This window comes from Anolis sagrei, chromosome 5, assembly GCF_037176765.1.
Source record: "Anolis sagrei isolate rAnoSag1 chromosome 5, rAnoSag1.mat, whole genome shotgun sequence".
NCBI lineage: Eukaryota > Metazoa > Chordata > Lepidosauria > Squamata > Dactyloidae > Anolis > Anolis sagrei.
The window spans coordinates 173,446,481-173,466,182 of NC_090025.1; the positions used below are offsets into that span (position 1 = coordinate 173,446,481).

Genomic DNA, 19,702 nt, shown 5'->3' on the forward strand with positions numbered 1-19,702 from the left:
GTTCTTGTAAATGGTGCAACCATATTATTTTGTTATAAAGGAAAGCCTCATAAGGAAGAAATAACATTGGTCTCTGTGTTTTTGTTCTTTTTATCACTTTGGGCTACTGGTGTTGGGTCACACTGCTACTAATAAGTTACTCTGCTACACATTCATGGAGAGGGTCTTTTGTTAATAAGCCCACTCGCTCAACAAAAATATCCAGGTGTCCCCTGGGCAGCATGCTTGCAGACGGCCAATTTTCTCACACCAGAAGCAACTTGCAGTTTTTCAAGTCACTTCTGACATACACACACACACACACAAAACTTTCCTGGTCAGAATTTTTTTAAAAAGGATATTATTATGGAACAAAATGAAATAGTACTGAACAACCAGGAGCACATCATATTGAGTAAATGGGTTGTATCTTCTCTATTGAAACATTCACATTCCGTGCTGAAGTGCCTACAGTGTCACTCTTAAGATTGTTGTAAAGAATTTGTGAGCCCTTCCTGATTTAACTTTGTCTTTGTTTCAGGAGAGCAAACCAATATCTCATTATTTGCACACAGAGGCCACAATGGAGTTACGGAGAAAATTAGCCAAGATGGGTATGGACATGCTTCTAAAGATGGTAAGTCTTTAGGAAAAGGAATTGGTAGTTCAAATATTATGGACTTTTAGATTTTTAAAATCTTGCTTTCCTATTTTTTTAAAAAAACAAATGGTATTCAAGGTGGCTAACATAATTAAAGCAAATCAACAAAAATTAAAATCAAATAAAATATATAAGATAGTTCCATTAAAATTAATCACGCATTCAGAATCACCATAGTGATTGGTAAAGCAGTTGCAAAAAGTAGAAAGATGTGCCTTCACATTTGTCCTAAACACAGTGAGAATGGGAATTGATTGCAATTCTGAATATATATCTTTGCATGGAAGCAACATAGGTGGAGAAAGTCCTCTTCCAGGAATTCATCAAGCAGGCCTCTGAGGGGGGTGACAGTCTCAGGAGAACCTTCTCTGAAGATCTTGACAACCAGAAGTTCATACTAAGCCAAGTGCTCTATTAGAAATGTTAAGGCTGCATTCTTTCAATGCTATGATTTGTCATTTTTAGGTGTTTGTTGATAACTTTGTCCATGCTGATCTGCATCCTGGAAATGTCCTAGTTCAGGGAGCAGATCTCTTCAGTGACCATCTGGAGGACCAGTCAGTCATCGTGGACTTGTTGGACACGCTCATTCTGGAAGTGCAGCCTTCTCCTTCCCCACTCCGACTAGTGCTTCTGGATGCAGGAATTGTAGCTGAGTTGCAGGCGGCTGATCTTGAGAATTTCCGGGCAGTCTTCACAGCTGTGGTCTTAGGACAGGTGAGCCTTGATTCCCAGGTAGGCCTTTGGGCTTATGAGGTGCCTAGGGAAAACATTGCAGTGGGGTCAGTGCATGTTCTTTGGACTATGGGCCCACTAGTTTTACCTTGGTCAGCAAGATAACTTTCTTTTTCATACATTGGCCAGAGATATGGAAAAAATGTGTACAAATGATTGTATTATCTCTTCACATATGTGAAGGAAATTTCTTTAACGAATTAACCAGCATTATTTTTATAGTGTGACATACTGCTCTGTTGCTCTGTATTACTACGAATCACAGTTAACACTTGTATTCTTTAGAGTTCACAATCAGAATTTTGAAGTAGTTTTGAAAACCTTGGATAAAAGTGATCCATAGAACTAATACTAACGATGGTTATTGATAAGGCAGATATAACACTACACATGTTTGATAGCGATGTATGGAGAATGTATGCATTGAAGAAGTGAGGAATGGGATTGAGTCTTGTCACCAAGGCCCAACCATGGTTCAGAAATCAGTGTGTGTCTGCACGGAGGCTTTTTGGGATCTAGTTCATTGGATCATTCTGTCCTTTGGTCTTCAAGCTTCGTATATTCCATCTTATTTATTATGATTTTTTTTATTTTGGTGATTTAAATTGTTTGACTTGTTATATGTTTCATTATTATTTATGTTATTGTCTTGTTTTGTCCCTTTGGGAGATAGGGCGGGATATAAATAAAGCTGCATTCATTCATGGTTTAGATATGAGATATGAATTTGAACAAATTATCCCCTAATTCAGTGGTTCTCAACCTTCCTAATGCCGTGACCCCTTAATACAGTTTCTCATGTTGTGGTGACCCCCAACCATAAAATTATTTTCGTAGCTACTTCATAACTGTAATTTTGCTACTGTTATGAATTGTAATGTAAATATCTGATATGCAGGATATATTTTCATTCACTGGGCCATATTTGGCACAAATATCTGATATGCCCAAATTTGAATACTTGTGGGGTTGGGAGGGAATAATTTTGTCATTTGGGAGTTGTAGTTGCTGGGATTTATAGTTGACCTACAATCAAAGCTTTCTGAACCTCACAAAAGATAGAATTGGGCCAAACTTCCCACACAGAACCCCCATGACCAACAGAAAATACTGGAGGGATTTGGGAGGAATTGACAGTGATTCAGGGGAGATATAGTTTACCTACCTCCAGAGAGCACTGCACTGAGCATGCCTGCTCTCCCCTCTCCACCTCACTTGAAGTCTCTCTCAAAAACAGCCTTCCCCTTGGCTGAGAGCCAGCCAATCATAGCAGGAGGAGGGCTTTTGGTGGGAAGATTTGCCATCTGTTTCCAAAAAGGAAGAGAAAGACAGGCGGAGAGATCTTCAGCCTTCTCTGCCAAAGGGGTTCCTAATACCATCAGAACTATGTATTTTCTGATTGTCTTTGGCAACCTCTCTGAAATATCCCTAACAGGTTGAGAAACACTTCCTTAAATTCAGTGAAGCAATAGAATGGCTGGTAATGGGAAGAAATCTTCTGGTCGTTCTGCATTTCTAGTGCCTGACTCAGTTGAGTAGCCAACTGCCATGGTTTATTCCACAGGGGGAAAGAGTGGCAGAGTTAATTCTTCATCACGCCAGGGCTAATCAGTGCAAGAATGTGGAGAAATTCAAAGCTGATATGGCCCAGTTAGTGAAGGAGGCCAGGAGCAACACTATCGCACTTGGAAAGGTGAGCAGATTGGAATTAAAACATGGCTTTCTATTGATGGTGTGTGTTGTAATTGCACTGAAATCTGAGTAACTCATTAACATGATGCCAGCTATAATTTTCAGTCTTCACACTTTAATTTTAAGATCTATTAAAATCAATGCCAAATTATAGTAACTAAGGCATCCTGATGAATTAACTGAATGGCATTTCCAACAATTTGCTTTTCAGCTCCAAGTTGCGAGCCTACTGTCCAGTGTTTTCAAGCTCCTGATGACCCACCAGGTGAGGATGTTTTGAACATTTGAGTAGGTTCCTCTTTATTATTGCATGATGTCATGCCAGCTAAAGGATGTCCAATTGATCCTGAACTCAGAATTCTTACGATTTCATGCTCTTAAGATTTCATACAAACATAACAGTAATGCTATTATTGTTTTCATGTTGATGCATTTTATTTTATGTATTATGTATTTTATGTATGGCATCTTTGTGTGCTATTTTGTAAGCCACCCTATGATAGATGGTGGCGGGGTATAAAAAAAGTTTTATTTATTGTTGTCATTATTGTTATTGTTGTTGTTTTGAGACATTCCTGAGGATTGTCCACATACATTGGAGATTTTAAGGTTAAGACATAGAAGTAAAAATTGAGCTATTCAGGAAACTGCTCTTAATTAGATCCTGTATCTGTTGCTTCTCTTCAATCTGTTGGAAGTAGATGAACTGAGGAATAAAAACTTCCCTGTGTTCCTTTAAATTCTCTTTCCAAATGCTTTTCCATTCCACATAGTTGTATCCTTCATGGGAAGGGCTACACCAAAAATTACTAATTGCCTCTCAAACACACCAGAGCCTCTCAGGGCCCTTCCACACAGCCATATAACTCAGGATATCAAGGCAGAATAACCCAAAATATCCGCTGTGTTATCTGAGTCCACACTGCCATATATCCCAGTTCAAAGCAGATACTGTAGGACTTTATTCCTCTGTGTGGAAGGGGCCTCAGATAGAAAGGGTGTTAAGACCAAAGAAAATGGGCTGCATCATTGGTTCCAAGGATTAGCTTCAGGATACAAGATTTGGTAAGGTCATGGAAATTGGTTGGAGGGTGGAAAGCCCAAGCTAGGATGGCTGAGGTGGGTTAAAGCCTTAAGGAACCAGCAATATCATCAACAAATCTACATTGCATACTTTTTTTCCAAATAATTCTAAATAAGCATTTTACTGGTATTGTTGTATTTTTCATTTGTTGTGGTTTTAATATTCTGTAAGTCAATCTGAATCCTGATATTGAAAATATCAACAGTTTGCATTCTGTTTTATGGGATTGTTGTTTCTTTATTATTTACAATATTTATACCCTGCCCTTCTGAACCCTGAAGGGGGCTCAAGGCAACTTTACACATAGGCAACTATTCAATGCAATAAAAACAACATACAATTAAAATAAACATTGAAACTAAAATTAATTAATACTACATTAAAACCTTTAAAATATTACAACAACTGTTAGTGGATTAGTGGTTAGCTTTTACTAATTGGTACATTTTGTGTTTCAGGTGAAACTGGAGAGCAACTTTGCTTCAGTTGTCTTTGCCATCATGGTTTTGGAAGGTCTTGGTCGCTCCCTGGATCCTGAACTGGATATCCTGAAGGCAGCTAAACCTCTTCTCATCAAACCTTCAAGCACTCCTCTGTAGTAGCAATAGAGCGAGGCACTGCAGGTTTGTTGGTGGCCTAGATCAACCATGTTGGACTCGGGCTTGTAAAATCTATTTTGTTAGACTACAACTTCACTGGCCATGCACAATGTAAGATTTTGGGACTGATACTCCAAAAGTGGAGGAGAGGAACTCTCAGACTGTGGGCTTAAACTCAGAGGTCTGGGGGATGTTTCTGCCCAAATCTTGCTCCAAGGACGCTCCTAAACTTGCTCTTTCTTTAATCACCATGTTATCTCTGATCAGAGATTGAAGATGACATCAGGAATTGCCCCATTTTACAGCACCATCTCCCAACATATTGGGAAGGCCAGTAGAGCATTAAGGAATCCACACTACTATTTTCTTCTAGAGACTAAAGATAACTAGGGATTTTTGCTTGCTCTATGCTGTGACTGATTAGGGAAAGCCTCCTGCAGCCCAAACTTGACTGTATGCAGCAAAGCACTGCAACTGTGAAACCATTTACCTTTGGGTGTTGTCATGCTCCCTGGTGTGGGTTCAGAGGTGGTTCTGCCTGGGGGCCCTTTCACACATAACCCAGAATATCAAGGTAGAAAATCCCACAATATCTGTTTTGAACTGGGTTATTTGTGTCCACACTGCCATATATTCCAGTTCAAAGCAGAAAATGTACGATTTTATTCAGCTGTGTGGAAGGGCCCTGTTCCCTCACACTTCAATGGTATACCTTCAACATGAAGAACTCTGTTGGCATCCTCCTTTGCTATAAGTTAGAATTAGTAAACAGTGGCCAAGATCCTGCAAGACTGTAGTTCTGCATGCAGAAAATCCATGGTACTTTTCCTGTCACCAGCCCCAGAACTTAACATTTCACTGTGATAACCCCCCTCTTGGCTATTCTGTTGCTGAAAGGAATCATTGAAGCATCTAGCTATGTTTCCATAGGTGGACACAAACAGAGACAGGTTCCATCTAACTGGGAGATCCTTAGCATATGATGTCATCAGTCTGCTCCTGGTGATGCTTGTCTGATCCCATCTGCTCTCTATCAACAACTGAATGGCTGTCAGGAATGGCTACTGCAGTGAGTCTTGAGGGCACAGTGAGTCTTGAGGGCATCAGAGGAAGAAGGAAATACTAACCATCTCAATCTAAAAATACACGCACATATGTATCGTACACTGGCATAGGCAAGTAACAGAATGCTGCCCTGAATGTATTGGGATTCCTTTAAAAAACAGTTTTGGAAAGGTGACTCTCCCAAACAGCTGGAATAAATGAAGAGCCTGCCTATTGCCATCAGTGTCAAGGAAAGCATAATAGATTCAGCATTTTCCTTGCTCACTTTTAAGGAAACCTAAGGGCAAGGATACCTTCTATGTCAAACTATCAGTTTTCATATTGAAAAGCAAATAGTATTAATTTCCTATTGGTGTTTTGCATTACAAGAAAATAAAACCATGTTTTCTTTTTTAAAGCCATCTTTTGTGTAGTTGGCTTTTTTGTCTAAAAAGAAGCCTGGCCGTGGTGGGTGAGGAATTCTACAAGTTGCAGGGGGAAAGGAAACTATTTTTTTCTATCTTCTAATCTAAAGAGCATTAGCAATATAGCTTCTTTATTCTTTTATACTGTGTTCTGAATAGCTAAGCAGATACTTCTGTGTAAAATGTATTGCCATTGACCAAAGTATTTACTTCTTTTTAACCAAAAAGTTGGATGCGCTTCTGAATGTAACCATTGCTAGTGGAAAAGCTGGAATTAATAATAAATGGTTTAACACCAGAAGATGTCTTGAGTTTGGTTTCATATGGATGGGAATGAGACTGCATACTTCTCACTGGCCATACTAGATGCAGTTTGTGATAGCCATCCATTATCCTCTCAAAGAAAGGCCTCTGAGACCCGAGGAACTGTTCAACTGTCACTCTTTTCAGAGGCAGTAATAATTCCTTCTTGTGTATTTTATTTAGGGCAATGACATCAAGGAGCACACCATAAAAGCATATGCTGGCATCCTGATGGCATTTTATGCATGCAGTTGTAGGGCTTTTTGGCCAATGGATGACATCTGTTTTCAGTTGAGTCCACAAAAGAGATGTTATGGATGTGGTACCACTGTGCATCAATTATATAGTTGCACATCTAATTGCATGTGATTCTGTAACAAGCTGTCATAATACAACTGAAGTGTAAGTCTGCAAATGTTAAGTTACACTTTTTTTTATGCAAGGTCTCAGCCAGAGGGATAGATTCAGATTTAGACATATGAGGGTTGATTGAAAAGTAATGCCTCCACCTGCGTAACTCCTCAACAGATGGCAGTACTGGTATGCGGCAGGTACTGGCTTGTTCAGTAGACTCTCCTCTACAGTTCCATTTGGGGGGGGGGGGAAGCCTTAGCATTGAACAGTTGTGTTGTTAAAGTGCAAAGTATGGAACCCTGCACAGATGGTCAGTCAATGCAACTTAAGCAATGGACAGTCATTGAATTCTTGAGAGCAGAAAGTGTCACCCCAAGTGTCAGTCTATGGAATATCGACACAAAGATTCGCCTCAGAAAAAGAAATTAAAGACACAGCCCTCAGCTGGAGAAATCATGGCAACAGTTTTGTGGGATGCAGATGGTGTTATCCATGTTGATTTCCCTGAACGTGGAACAACAATAAATTCAGAGCGTTATATCACAACACTGCGAACTTTGAAACGACACCTAACCAGTGTCCAAAAGGAAAAGGGAAATGTTTTCCTGCAGCATGACAATGCCAGACCACACACTTCATATGCCACCACAGCAGAACTTCAGAGACTGGATTGCACCACCATACGGTATCCTCCATACAGTCCAGATTTAACACCGTCTGACTTCCTTCTTTTCCCAACAATGAAAGAAGATCTGCGGGGAAATCTGTGAAGATGTTGAGAGAACTGTGAGACGCTGGTTGCAGAAACAGAGTGTTGACTTCTTCCATGACAGCTTCAGAAAACATGTCCATTGTTGGCAGAAATGTATCCAATTGTCTGATGATTATGTGGAAAAGTTAATAGTGGTAGTTAAGGAGCACATTCTAAGGATTATTTTCATGTTTGATTTATTAAAATATTCCCATCCAAACCCAAGTAATGAAGGTGGAGGCATAACTTTTCATTCAACCCTCATATGTATCAGGCCCCCCTGGTGGTGCAGCAGCTTAAACCACTGAACTGCTGAACTTGCTAACCGAAAGATCAGTGGTTCGAATTCGGGGCATAGAGTAAGCTCCTACTGTTAGCCCCAGCTTTGTTGTTGTGTGACCTAAGGTTGTACTTTTGACTTAATGGAGCCCTCAGGCAAACCTTTCACAGGGTTTTGGGAAGATCTGTTTAAAAAGGGCTGCTTTTAGTTTCCTCTAAGGCAGAGAACACGTGGCACGTCAAAGGTCTGCTTGTAGGCTTCCATGGCTGGGAAGAATCTGAATCATGTCCTCCAAAGTTGGAGTCCAATGCTGAAACCATTCCAACATTCCTCCCTCAACCAAACACAATCCCTTTATGGGCTGAGTGTCAGCTGCATTATGATCACTTCTGACCAAAAGGTCATGAGTTCGAAGCCAGCCCGGGTCGGAGTGAGTGTCCGACCAATTGTGTAGCTTGTTGTCAACCATTGCAACCCGAAAGACAGTTGCATCTGTCAAGTAGGAAAATTAGGTACCACCTATGTGTGGGGAGGCTAATTTAACCAATTTAAAAGGCAATAAAAAGACTCCAGCAAAGCACTCTAGCAAAAGGATGCAGAGAATGCGGAAGTACTTCATCATTTTCGCAGATGGACGATGAAAGCGACAGCTCCCCTGGCAGCCAGAAGAGTTAAATAGCCTCTGACTGTTTATGTTGTGAGTCTTTGGCATTTAATGTTTGCCATATATGTGTACATTGTAATCCGCCCTGAGTCCCCTGCGGGGTGAGATGGGCGGAATATAAATACTGTAAATAAATAAATAAATAATAAATATACAAGAACACTCCAGAATACCTTTAATCTTATTCACACTTAACATACCTTTCTTGTTTTGCATTTGCCTGTTTTAGTAGCTAGGCCAGAACCTTCCTTTATATCTTCTTTTAGTTGGTCCTGTCAGAATTGATAAAGAACCCAAACCCATAATGATGGAAACACTTTTTTATCTCATGACATTGGATTTAACTGACTGACTTAGTTAATATGATCGCATACCTTGTTAGGCTTTGTAACTTTGTTTTCCATCTTTTTATCAGATTTCAATCCAAAGTTGCTTTCTTTCTTTAGTTTGCTGCACTTTTCCATCTCATCTCCTTCCAGAATGGGAACTCTCCCCTTTGGAAGTTGCTTATCCATCCTTGTCAGCTTGAGTTCTGGGACTGAGGAGTCACCTGATTGTCTCATACATGCTGGGCAGCTAGCAGATTTCCAAGATGGAAAGCAGAAACAGCAGTGGGGGAGATGGGCAGGGCTGCTGCTAGTGCCGGCAAACTTGACATCGTGGGTATCATGGCATTGCATCCAGTCAAAATGACTTTGCCTGCGAGACCCTGAAGCTCTGTAACCTGGTGGCACGACATAGGGATAATCTGGACTCTGTTCCACTAACATTTCCCTGGCTGTCAGGGGCATCTGAAGCTCAAGGACAATGCGTTCCCTCAAAGGAGATGGGATCTTCACAGCGATGTCTGCAGGCACTTTCTTGGTCTGACCATTCCAGAAATTAACAACCACTTTGCTGTTTTTGAAGACTGTAAATAAATGCAAATAAATGGAGAAACCCTATTTTAGAACCCACATGTTGAGAACCACCTCCTTAAGCAGTTTGATGCAATGGCATGAATTCAGCAATAATTTCAAACTGATAAATGAGAAACTGAATTAGAAGTAGGCTGAACAGAGACAACCAAAAGAAATCCTTAATTTCACTCCCAAAGAACAACAAAGAAAAAAAATAAGCAAAAGAAGACTTAGTTCAAAGTGAATTTGAGCTTTGGGGAATTCTGGGGCCTTGGTGTGTGTGTGCGCGCATCACATTATGAGGTCCCAATAGCTGTATGAAGCCCAGGGGCGCACTACGCATCCCATATCTCGATACAAGGCCTTTCAGAGCACTAGATTATTTCCACAATTGTGAGTAGAAAATGGGGCAATTGTAAACTAGCACTACTTTAAATGGTTTGGTTCCACTCCGTAATTATTAGCTTCCACTTCATTTTGAGTTTTTAGGAAGCTAAGCAAATTCAAGGGCCCCTTGGTAGCGCAGTGGGTTAAAGCACTGAGCTGCTGAACTTGCTGACCAAAAGGTTGGTGATTCGAATCTGGGAAGCGGGTTGAGCTCCTGCTGTTCGGCCCAGCTTCTGCCAACCTAGCAGTTTGAAAACATGCAAATGTGAGTAGATCAATAGGTACCACCTTGGTGGGAAGGTGAAAGTGCTCCATGTAGTCATGCTGGCCACATGGCCTTGGAGGTGTCTACGGACAAAGCTGGCTCTTTGGCTTTGAAATAGAAATGAGCACCACCCCCCAGAGTTGGACACGGCTAGACTTAATGTCAGGGGAAACCTACTTTACTAGGCAAATACAGCAATATTGCCATTCCAGGGAGTAGGGAGTATAGCCATTCTGTCACATGACAGGGCACTGATCTGAACAGACTATATCGCACAAGATAAGCAATATATCAGTGATATTGTTCTACCTTTCTCATACAGATTTTAAACAAGCAAAGCGGATCCTAGGGATAGATGCAACCACTACCTGAATGAGGTGATTCAGCCTCTATAACCTGGAGGATAATGCCTGGGCCATACCGTCGCCCATTCTTCTCCCATGGAGCTAGCACCCCATCTCCTGGAGCCAATGGCTGCCACCTGCTATCTTCATAATCGATAATGTCATAGAGGGGCGTTTCTTGTGTCTGAGGATGTTTTTTCCCTTTCCGTGACTGTTGCAGTTGTTCAAATTTGATCAGAACGTGTTCTTTAGGGCCCTGAAAGAGTGAACCAGAAATCTTGTCGGACAAATCTGATGGAAGTAATATAAACATCATCCACCTATTACCTTGAAGCACAGTAATCCAAATAAGTTATTCATTATTTTACTTATTATTTACTATATTTCTACCCTGTTCTTCTCACCCTGAAGGGGACTCAGAGTGGCCTGTAGACATGGCAAAATTAAATGCAGCATTACAATATAAATAAACAAATAAGTATATAGAGTAATAAAACTGGTAAAAAGTATATAAATACAATTAAAACTATTTAAACCAGATCAAAACAGTGACTAGACCCATAGTTGTCGTAAGTTTTGTATTCCATTGTGCACTATTCTCCAAAGGGCTGGTGCCCATAGCCAGGTCCTCAACTTTTTCTTGAATATGAGGAGGGAGGGGGCAGTCTAATGTCATTGGGGAGGTAATTCAATAGCCAAGGGGCCACCACTGAGAAAGCCCTGTCTCTCATCCCTACCAATCATGCCTGCAAAGGAGGTGGGATCAAGAGCAGGGCCTTCCCAACAGATATTAACACTCTTAACGGGTTCATAGGGAGAAATATGTTTGGACAGGTAGATTGGGCCAGAACTGTTTAAGGCTTTATAGGCCAAAGCCAGCACTTTGAATTGTGCTCAGTAGCAGACTGGCAGCCAGTGGAGCTGACATAATGGGGGTTCCTATTGAAACACAGCATAAATTAATGCATTTAGAATATTTATTTCTTGCTTTTCCACAATAGACCCCCAAATTATGTTTGTGTATGCTTTCAAGTTCTCTGTTGACTTACAGCAATACCATCTGCTTCATAAGATTTTTAAGACAAGTAATCCTCAGAAGTAGTTTTCCACTGTCTTCCTTTCAAATATAACCAACAGCACTTGTTAGCTGTCTCCCATCCAAATACTAACCAAGGCTGACATGCTTAGCTTCTAGGATCAGAAAGGATTTGGTGCCTTAAAGGTATTTAGCTCTACATTAATAAACAAACAAGAGGAGAGCAACTTCAGCAGGTCCAGAAGCATGTTTTATGCCTCTGAGGGCTGCATAGATCCCTAAAAAACTTGACACACCTGAAATTTCACTTATGCTGACTAATGTTAAATAGTACAAGGCCCACCGTAAATCAGGGGGGGGGGGGAAACTCACCTTCACCTTTTGGATAATGTGACCTGGGTAGTAATACCCATCTGTCTGTTTTCTAGTTAAGACTCTGATCCCCCTTTGCAAGTTGTGAAACTTTGAAGACCAATTCTCTACATTTTCTTTTATGGATCCTTCCAGAAATATGTTAGGGGAATGTGGACTCCATGTGCTTGAAGGGGATCTGTAGACATAATAACAGTAATAATCATCACCACCATCATCATCGTCACCATCATCTTTATTTATACCCTGCCACCATCTCCCTCCTTTCCTCACTCCCATGGTGCCCACTCTCGCTTGTGTGTGTGTGTGGCCATGCATGCGCACCTGGCTCCTCATGCTTTAATGGCCGGCTGTTTCCCTAAGAGGAGGAGGAGGGGGCGTGGCCATGGGTCTCTTTGTAGACATGCAGTTTCTCCTTTGTGGACATGCAGTTCAGAAGTGCTTTCTGCTTTTTGTTTTCGTGGTGTTTTTTTTAGTGGAGAACATACATTGGGTTGTTAGGTGTATCGTGTCCAAATTTGGTGCCAATTGCCCCAGTGGTTTTTGAGTTCTGTGAATACCACAAACGAACATTACATTTTTATTTATATAGATATAGATATATATGAGTAAACAGAGTCCCAGAAGAACTATGGACAGAAGTCCGAGACATTGTTCAGGAGGCGGCAACAAAGTACGTCCCAAAGAAAAAGAAAACCAAGAAGGCAAAATGGTTGTCTGCTGAGACACTGGAAGTAGCCCAAGAAAGGAGGAAAGCAAAAGGAAACAGGGATAAGGGGAGATATGCCCAGTTAAATGCGCAATTCCAGAGGTTAGCCAGAAGAGATAAGGAACTATTTTTAAATAAGCAATGCATGGAAGTGGAAGAAGACAACAGAACAGGAAGGACAAGAGACCTCTTCCAGAAAATTAGAAACATTGGAGGTAAATTTCAGACAAAAATTGGTATGATAAGAAACAAAGATGGCAGGGACCTAACAGAAGCTGAAGAGATCAAGAGAAGGTGGCGAGACTATACAGAAGATCTGTATAGGAAGGATAATATTGAGGATAATTTTGACGGTGTGGTGAATGAATTAGAACCAGACATCCTGAGGAGTGAGGTTGAATGGGCCTTAAGAAGCATTGCTAACAACAAGGCAGCAGGAGACGACGGGATCCCAGCTGAACTGTTTAAAATCTTAAAAGATGATGCTGTCAAGGTGATGCATGCCATTTGCCAGCAAATATGGAAAACACAAGAATGGCCAGCAGACTGGAAAAAATCAACTTATATCCCCATACCAAAAAAGGGAAATGCGAAAGACTGCTCCAACTTCCGTACAGTGGCCCTTATTTCTCATGCCAGTAAGGTAATGCTCAAGATCCTGCAAGGAAGACTCCAGCAATACATGGAGCGAAAGTTGCCAGGTGTTCAAACTGGGTTTAGAAAAGGCAGAGGAACGAGAGACCAAATTGCCAATATCCGCTGGATAATGGAGAAAGGCAGGGAGTTTCAGAAAAACATCTACTTCTGCTTCATTGACTATTCTAAAGCCTTTGACTGTGTGGGTCATAATAAATTGTGGCAAGTTCTTGGTGGGATGGGCATACCAAGCCACCTTGTCTCTCTCCTGAGGAATCTGTACAAGGACCAAGTAGCAACAGTAAGAACTGACCAAGGAACAACAGACTGGTTCAAGATTGGGAAAGGCGTCCGGCAAGGCTGCATCCTCTCACCCAACCTTTTTAACTTGTATGCAGAACACATCATGCGATGTGCGGGGCTGGATGAATGCGAAGCTGGGGTGAAAATTGCTGGAAGAAACATTAACAACCTCAGATATGCAGATGACACCACTCTGATGGCCGAAAGCGAGGAGGAACTGAGGAGCCTTCTAATCAAGGTGAAAGAAGAAAGCGCAAAAGCCGGGTTGCAGCTAAACGTCAAAAAAACCAAGATTATGGCAACAAGAATGATTGACAACTGGAAAATAGAGGGAGAAACCGTGGAGGCCGTGACAGACTTTGTATTTCTAGGTGCAAAGATTACTGCAGATGCAGACTGTGGCCAGGAAATCAGAAGACGCTTACTTCTTGGGAGGAGAGCAATGTCCAATCTCGATAAAATAGTAAAGAGTAGAGACATCAGACTGGCAACAAAGATCCGCCTAGTCAAAGCCATGGTATTCCCTGTAGTCACCTACGGATGTGAGAGCTGGACCTTAGGGAAGGCTGAGCGAAGGAAGATCGATGCTTTTGAGCTGTGGTGTTGGAGAAAAGTGCTGAGAGTGCCTTGGACTGCGAGAAGATCCAATCAGTCCATCCTCCAGGAAATAAAGCCCGACTGCTCATTGGAGGGAAAGATACTAGAGACAAAGTTGAAGTACTTTGGTCACATCATGAGGAGACAGGAAAGCCTAGAGAAGACAATTATGCTGGGGAAAGTGGAAGGCAAAAGGAAAAGGGGCCGTCCAAGGGCAAGATGGATGGATGGCATCCTTGAAGTGACTGGACTGACCTTGAGGGAGCTGGGGGTGGTAACGGCCGACAGGGAGCTCTGGCGTGGGCTGGTCCATGAGGTCACGAAGAGTCGGAGATGACTGAACGAATGAACAACAATATATGAGTGGTGGGGGATGATGGGATCTATAGCCCAATAACATCTGCAGACCTTATCCCTGATCTAACTTACTGTGTCCTGCAGTGGCCAGTCAACCAAGGGGTGGGATGCTGTTTGCTGATACAAAGAGAACAAGAAATGCCTACAGTACAACCAGGCTTATCCTAGAAAAAAGGTTTGGAGAAACAGTGTTATTAAAGAGGATTTCAAGTGTGAAATCTTTCAACACTTAGTGACTTTAAGACTTCAACACATTTCGATCCTTTTCAGCAGTTTCATTCATGGTTTGGTTTAAGCAAGTAAGTGAATGAGCCCTCATACTCACTCTGGAGCAAGAGACTGAATTCAACAAAAGGACATTTTCCAATGGAGTCAAGTTTGGCTAAAGGAGGTTGACTCACCCAGGGATGTTTGAACTGCAGATTCAGTCTTGGGATAGTCTACTGTGATTCACCTAGAGCTTAGAAAACAACTGCTTCCAAAATTGTGGGACAACTGCTTCCAAAATTGTTGAATCCATGACAGAGAATCCATGGATACAGAGGGCTCTCTCTCTCTCTCTCTCTCTCTCTCTCTCTCTCTCTCTCTCTCTCACACACACACACACACACACACACACACAGGGACCTGATCCAGGTAGCGGCTTCAGTGGCACACACATACACACTCTTTAATTTTTACCCAATTTGGATCTCCAAATCATAGAATCCTAGAGTTGGAAGAGACCTCGTGGCTATCCAGTCCACCCCTTGCCAAGAAGCAGGAAAATTGCATTCAAAGCACCCCTGGACAGATGGCCATCCAGACTCTGTTTAAAAGCCTCCAAAGAAAGAGCCTCCACCACACTCCAGGGCAGAGAGTTCCACTGCTGAACAGCTCTCACCATTAGGAAGTTCTTCGTCATGTTCAGGCCGAATTTCCTTTCTTGTAGTTTGAAGCCATTGATCCCCATTCTGGTCTCCAGGGCAGCAGAAAACAAGCTTGCTCCCTCCTCCCTATGACTTCCTCTCACATATTTATGCATGGCTATCACGTCTCCTCTCAGCTTTCTCTCCTACAGACTTAACATGCCCAGCTCTTTAAGCCGCTCCTCATAGGGCTTGTTCTCCAGACCTTTGATAATTTTAGTCTCCCTCCTCTGGACACATTCCAGCTTGTCAACATCTCCCTTCAATTGCGGTACTCAGCATTGGACAATAACTATTGAACAACAATTCTCAACACTTTTGATTTCACTATGTAACAAAATTTGAAATTTTCTGTTTCTGGTTTGAAAGTGTTATTTCCTGCTTAATTGTGTGGCACTTACTTTGAAAGTAGTTCTTATATTCTAATAACTTTGTTTCTGTGGCTGAGGCTAGTACTGTACTATTATTTCCTTCAATCTAGGTACTTCATTTGTAATTTTCCTTAATGAAGATATGCCATTTTTAACTTTTCAGTGTGCAGACCGCAATATTTTTGCAGTTTAATAAACTTTTTCCATGTTTTTATGATAGAACCAATTAGTAAATGCCATTTATAACCCAGGAACAAAAATCATGTTACATAGTGTTATCCGCCATGCAGACTGGGATATGCAACCCAACAGCACTTGTGGCTCTGAGGTTGGGGAAAGGTTAGAAGACATTTTGAAGTCTGACATAATCTCCACAAGCCTTATTTCTAGATCCAAACCTCACAATCCTGATTAAACAGAACAATCAGCAGCCTTCCAGATGTTACTGTATTCCAACTCCCATCAGCTCTAGTCATGATGAGGAATACAAGAGTCCAGTATCTGGTGGAGGGCCTTGAGTTTGACATATGTGATCTAAACCTACCTCACTGGAAGTCCCATCAGAGCTGAAGTTGAGGACTTGACAGGAACCACCAGACTCGTTGGCTACCTTCTCCAGTATTTTTCTTGCACTGTCTTTCCTCTCCTCTCCACTTTCCACCAAGTAGATAATATGCACAGGGCGAGTTTGCTCTGTGTCTTTCAAGTATCTCCAGAGCTCCTCCACTCTGCCTTCATGGAGTCCATTGGTGAAGAGATACACGGCTTGGCAGGCTGGGTTTTCCAGGGCTGATGTCACAGCATTCAAGACATTGCCTTTGATGCCCACCTTCAGGGCCCTGATCCAGGTAGCGGCTTCAGTGACAGCCATGAGAGAACACATTACCAACCCAGTCTGCCATTTTAATACCTGTAGAAGAAATAGGAAGGTTATCTGGAATAAAGAACAAATGCAGAATACAACATTTTGGAAGAACAAAGATTTCAACGACCTTATCATTGCACCAAAGTGTTTTGATTTTTTTTCTAACCTGGGAGTCTCTAGATCAGGCTTGGGCAAACTTTGGCCCTCCAGGTGTTTTGGACTTCAACTCCCACAATTCCTAACAGCCGGTAGGCTGTTAGGAATTGTGGGAGTTGCAGTCCAAAACACCTGGAGGGCTGAAGTTTGCCCATGCCTGATCTAGATTGCTGCAAATCAGATTGTAAGTATTCTGAATATCTAAATACATGACTAACAGTAAATTATGAAGTAGACAAAGCAATTTACTTCACTTGAAGGCTTCAGACACAATGGCTTTAGGGATGCTTGTTTTTACCAACTTCCATTTTTGTTATGATGTCCATTTTGTTTTTGTAAATATATTCGATAATATATAATCTGGGATAAGCAGATAAACTGGGATCAGATCCTGGTATATAGGGCAGTGTAGAAGGGGCCTGACAGAAGACCTATTGTTTTACATGGACAAGAACTGAATTGCAGCCCTGACCATTAAAGTCAAAAGATTTTGTTTTCAGAAGTTATTACAAAAAGCAATAAGTTATGGAATTAACTTATTAAAATGAATTATTTCCTAACCGTAATAGTTTTTATGTACTAGTCTTTCATTACCTCCTCAGATCTACAGAGACACTTGCTGGAACACCTCAGCAAGCGAGAGTCCAAAAGTGGCAGGCTCAAACCCAGCACCTCAATCTGGTAATACCAGATGAGATACCCCCTCCTGGGCACACAGAAGACTGGGTGACTTGGAAGGCACTGAACAGACTGCGCTCTGGCACCACGAGATGCAGAGCCAATCTTAAGAAATGGGGCTACAAAGTGGAATCCACGACATGCGAGTGCGGAGAAGAGCAAACCACAGACCACCTGCTGCAATGCACCCTGAGCCCTGCCACATGCACAAGGGAGGACCTCCTTGCGGCAACACCAGAGGCACTCCAAGTGGCCAGATACTGGTCAAAGGACATTTAATCAACTACTAAGCTTGCAAAATTTTTGTTTTTTTAAATCTGTTTGTTTGTTTTGTTCTGTTAGAAATGTAATACAATGGTATGGTTGCTGATGACACGATAAATAAATAAAAAATAAATACCTCGTTAGAGCAACTGATGATATTGAAAGTGGAATCGAGCAGCTTGTTGGGCAGAGAAAAGAGAGTCTTTATGAGAACTTCTTTCAGGATCCATAAGTCACTTTCAGAAGCGCAGATCACAAAAGCCACATTCGATTCATGAATATCAGCCACGGGGAGGGCACCACGATAGCGGTGGGACATTCTCAACACTAGTTTCCTGATGATAATAATAATAATAATAATAATAATAATAATAACTTTATGTATATACCATTCTATCTCCCCAAAGGGACTCAGAGCGGTTTCCAGGCAATAACATCAAAACGTACAGAGTCACATGAACAAAAAAATAACAGTAACAGCAACATAAGCACGGAATTACCCAACAACACATCAATATTGAAAGAAAAAAATCCTTCCTGTTCTTCATGTCTATTTGTTAGGGCATGGAAAAGGAATGGGTCAGGACAATTAAAAAGGCTGGGTCAAGACTGAATACAAATTGAAATAAGACGGGACCAGCATTTGGGTACAGTACTGTAATAGGTAAACGACAAAAGCGGGGATGGGCTATTTCCAGGGGCCTGTTAGGAGAATAACCAGGGTAATATATAGGGGGCTAAGTCGTGACTGGACAGTGTCTGGGCTGAGCTAGCACTGGTCACTCTCTAAGATTTGTTGAAACCACCAAGCCTTCAAACTCTTACGAAAAGAGGGGAGAGATGGGGCCTGTCTTATTTCCCTTGGAAAGGCATTCCAGAGGCAGGGGGCCACCACCGAGAAGGCCCTCTCTCTCATTCCTGAAAACGTGGTTGTTCCAGTGTGCCTTCCCAGAATAAGGAAACTCCCAGCAATATGTCCCTAATTGCACTTTATTAGTGATCTAGGACTGTCTGTACATCCCACTCTTTTCCGAAATTCTATCCTAGTTATATTTCACCTGGTCATGCTCAGCATTATTTTTAAATTTTTAATTATTACATTTGGCCCAGCCATGGGTTTTTAAATGTTATTGTGTTATTGTTACCTATTTTTTTTTTTGTTTATGAGTTTTATTTTATCGTTTTGTATTACTGTTGTTGTTTTTGCTGATGTATTGTGGGCTCAGCCTCATGTAAGCCACACCTTGGGGTGATGGTAGTGGGGTACAAATAAAGTTTATTATTATTATTATTATTATTATTATTATTATTACTATCCCCACCAACCGTGCTTGTGACGGAGATGGGAGCAAGAGGAGGGCCTACCTGGAGGATCTTAGAGTTCACGCTGGTTCATAGATGGAGATGTGATCACAAAGATAAACAGGGCCCGAACTGTTTAGGGCTTTATAGGTCATTACCTGTGGTATGGAGGTCCCACCGGCACCTTGAATTTGGCTTGGCAACTTATCGGCAACCAATGAAGCTGTTTTAATAGAGGTGTTGTATGCTCCCTATAGTTTGCTCCAATAAGGAGCCTGGCTGCCACCCGTTGTACCAGTTGTAATTCCCGGGCCGTCTTCAAGGGCAGCCCCACGTAGAGTGCATTGAAATAGTCCAATCTGGATGCAACTAAGGCATGGACCACCCTGATCTAGAAACAACAACAACAATAACAAAACAAACAACCATAGCACACAAAGATGGCGACCCCATTAATTTCGTAGAGTTTTCCTAGGCAAGGAACACTCAGAAGTGGTTTGTCATTGCTTTCCTCCAAAATATTGCTGATATTAACAAATCATAGAATCATAGAATCATAGAGTTGGGCCATCCAGTCCAACCCCCTGCCAAGAAGCAGGAATATTGCATTCAAATCACCCCTGACAGATGGCCATCCAGCCTCTGCTTAAAAGCTTCCAAAGAAGGAGCCTCCACCACACTC

General features: G+C 41.7%; 2 protein-coding genes across 3 annotated transcripts in view; one reads left to right on the forward strand and one right to left on the reverse strand.

The window, feature by feature from the left end:
* Positions 1–19,702, forward strand: part of ADCK2 (aarF domain containing kinase 2) — a 200,710-nt gene that overhangs the window by 3,665 nt on the left and 177,343 nt on the right. The window contains exons 4-8 of one of the 2 annotated variants that reach the window (XR_010910055.1): positions 521–616; positions 1,106–1,357; positions 2,940–3,068; positions 3,279–3,332; positions 4,610–5,819. Coding sequence is in view for 1 of the 2 variants with exons in the window: in XM_060776836.2 (XP_060632819.2) it covers positions 521–616; positions 1,106–1,357; positions 2,940–3,068; positions 3,279–3,332; positions 4,610–4,750 (672 nt within the window). In the remaining variant the exon portion in view is untranslated. Of the gene's footprint in view, positions 1–520; positions 617–1,105; positions 1,358–2,939; positions 3,069–3,278; positions 3,333–4,609; positions 6,521–19,702 lie in introns of those variants that run through there. The other variant, XM_060776836.2, reaches the window with a different exon arrangement.
* Positions 11,693–19,211, reverse strand: LOC132777356 (von Willebrand factor A domain-containing protein 3B-like). Its single transcript, XM_067468511.1, has 6 exons — positions 19,179–19,211; positions 17,855–18,053; positions 16,300–16,665; positions 14,549–14,640; positions 11,875–12,052; positions 11,693–11,698 (listed from the first exon to the last, which is right to left on the reverse strand). Exons 2-6 carry the CDS (start codon positions 18,035–18,037, stop codon positions 11,693–11,695), a joined length of 825 nt encoding a protein of 274 aa, XP_067324612.1. The 5' UTR covers positions 18,038–18,053; positions 19,179–19,211.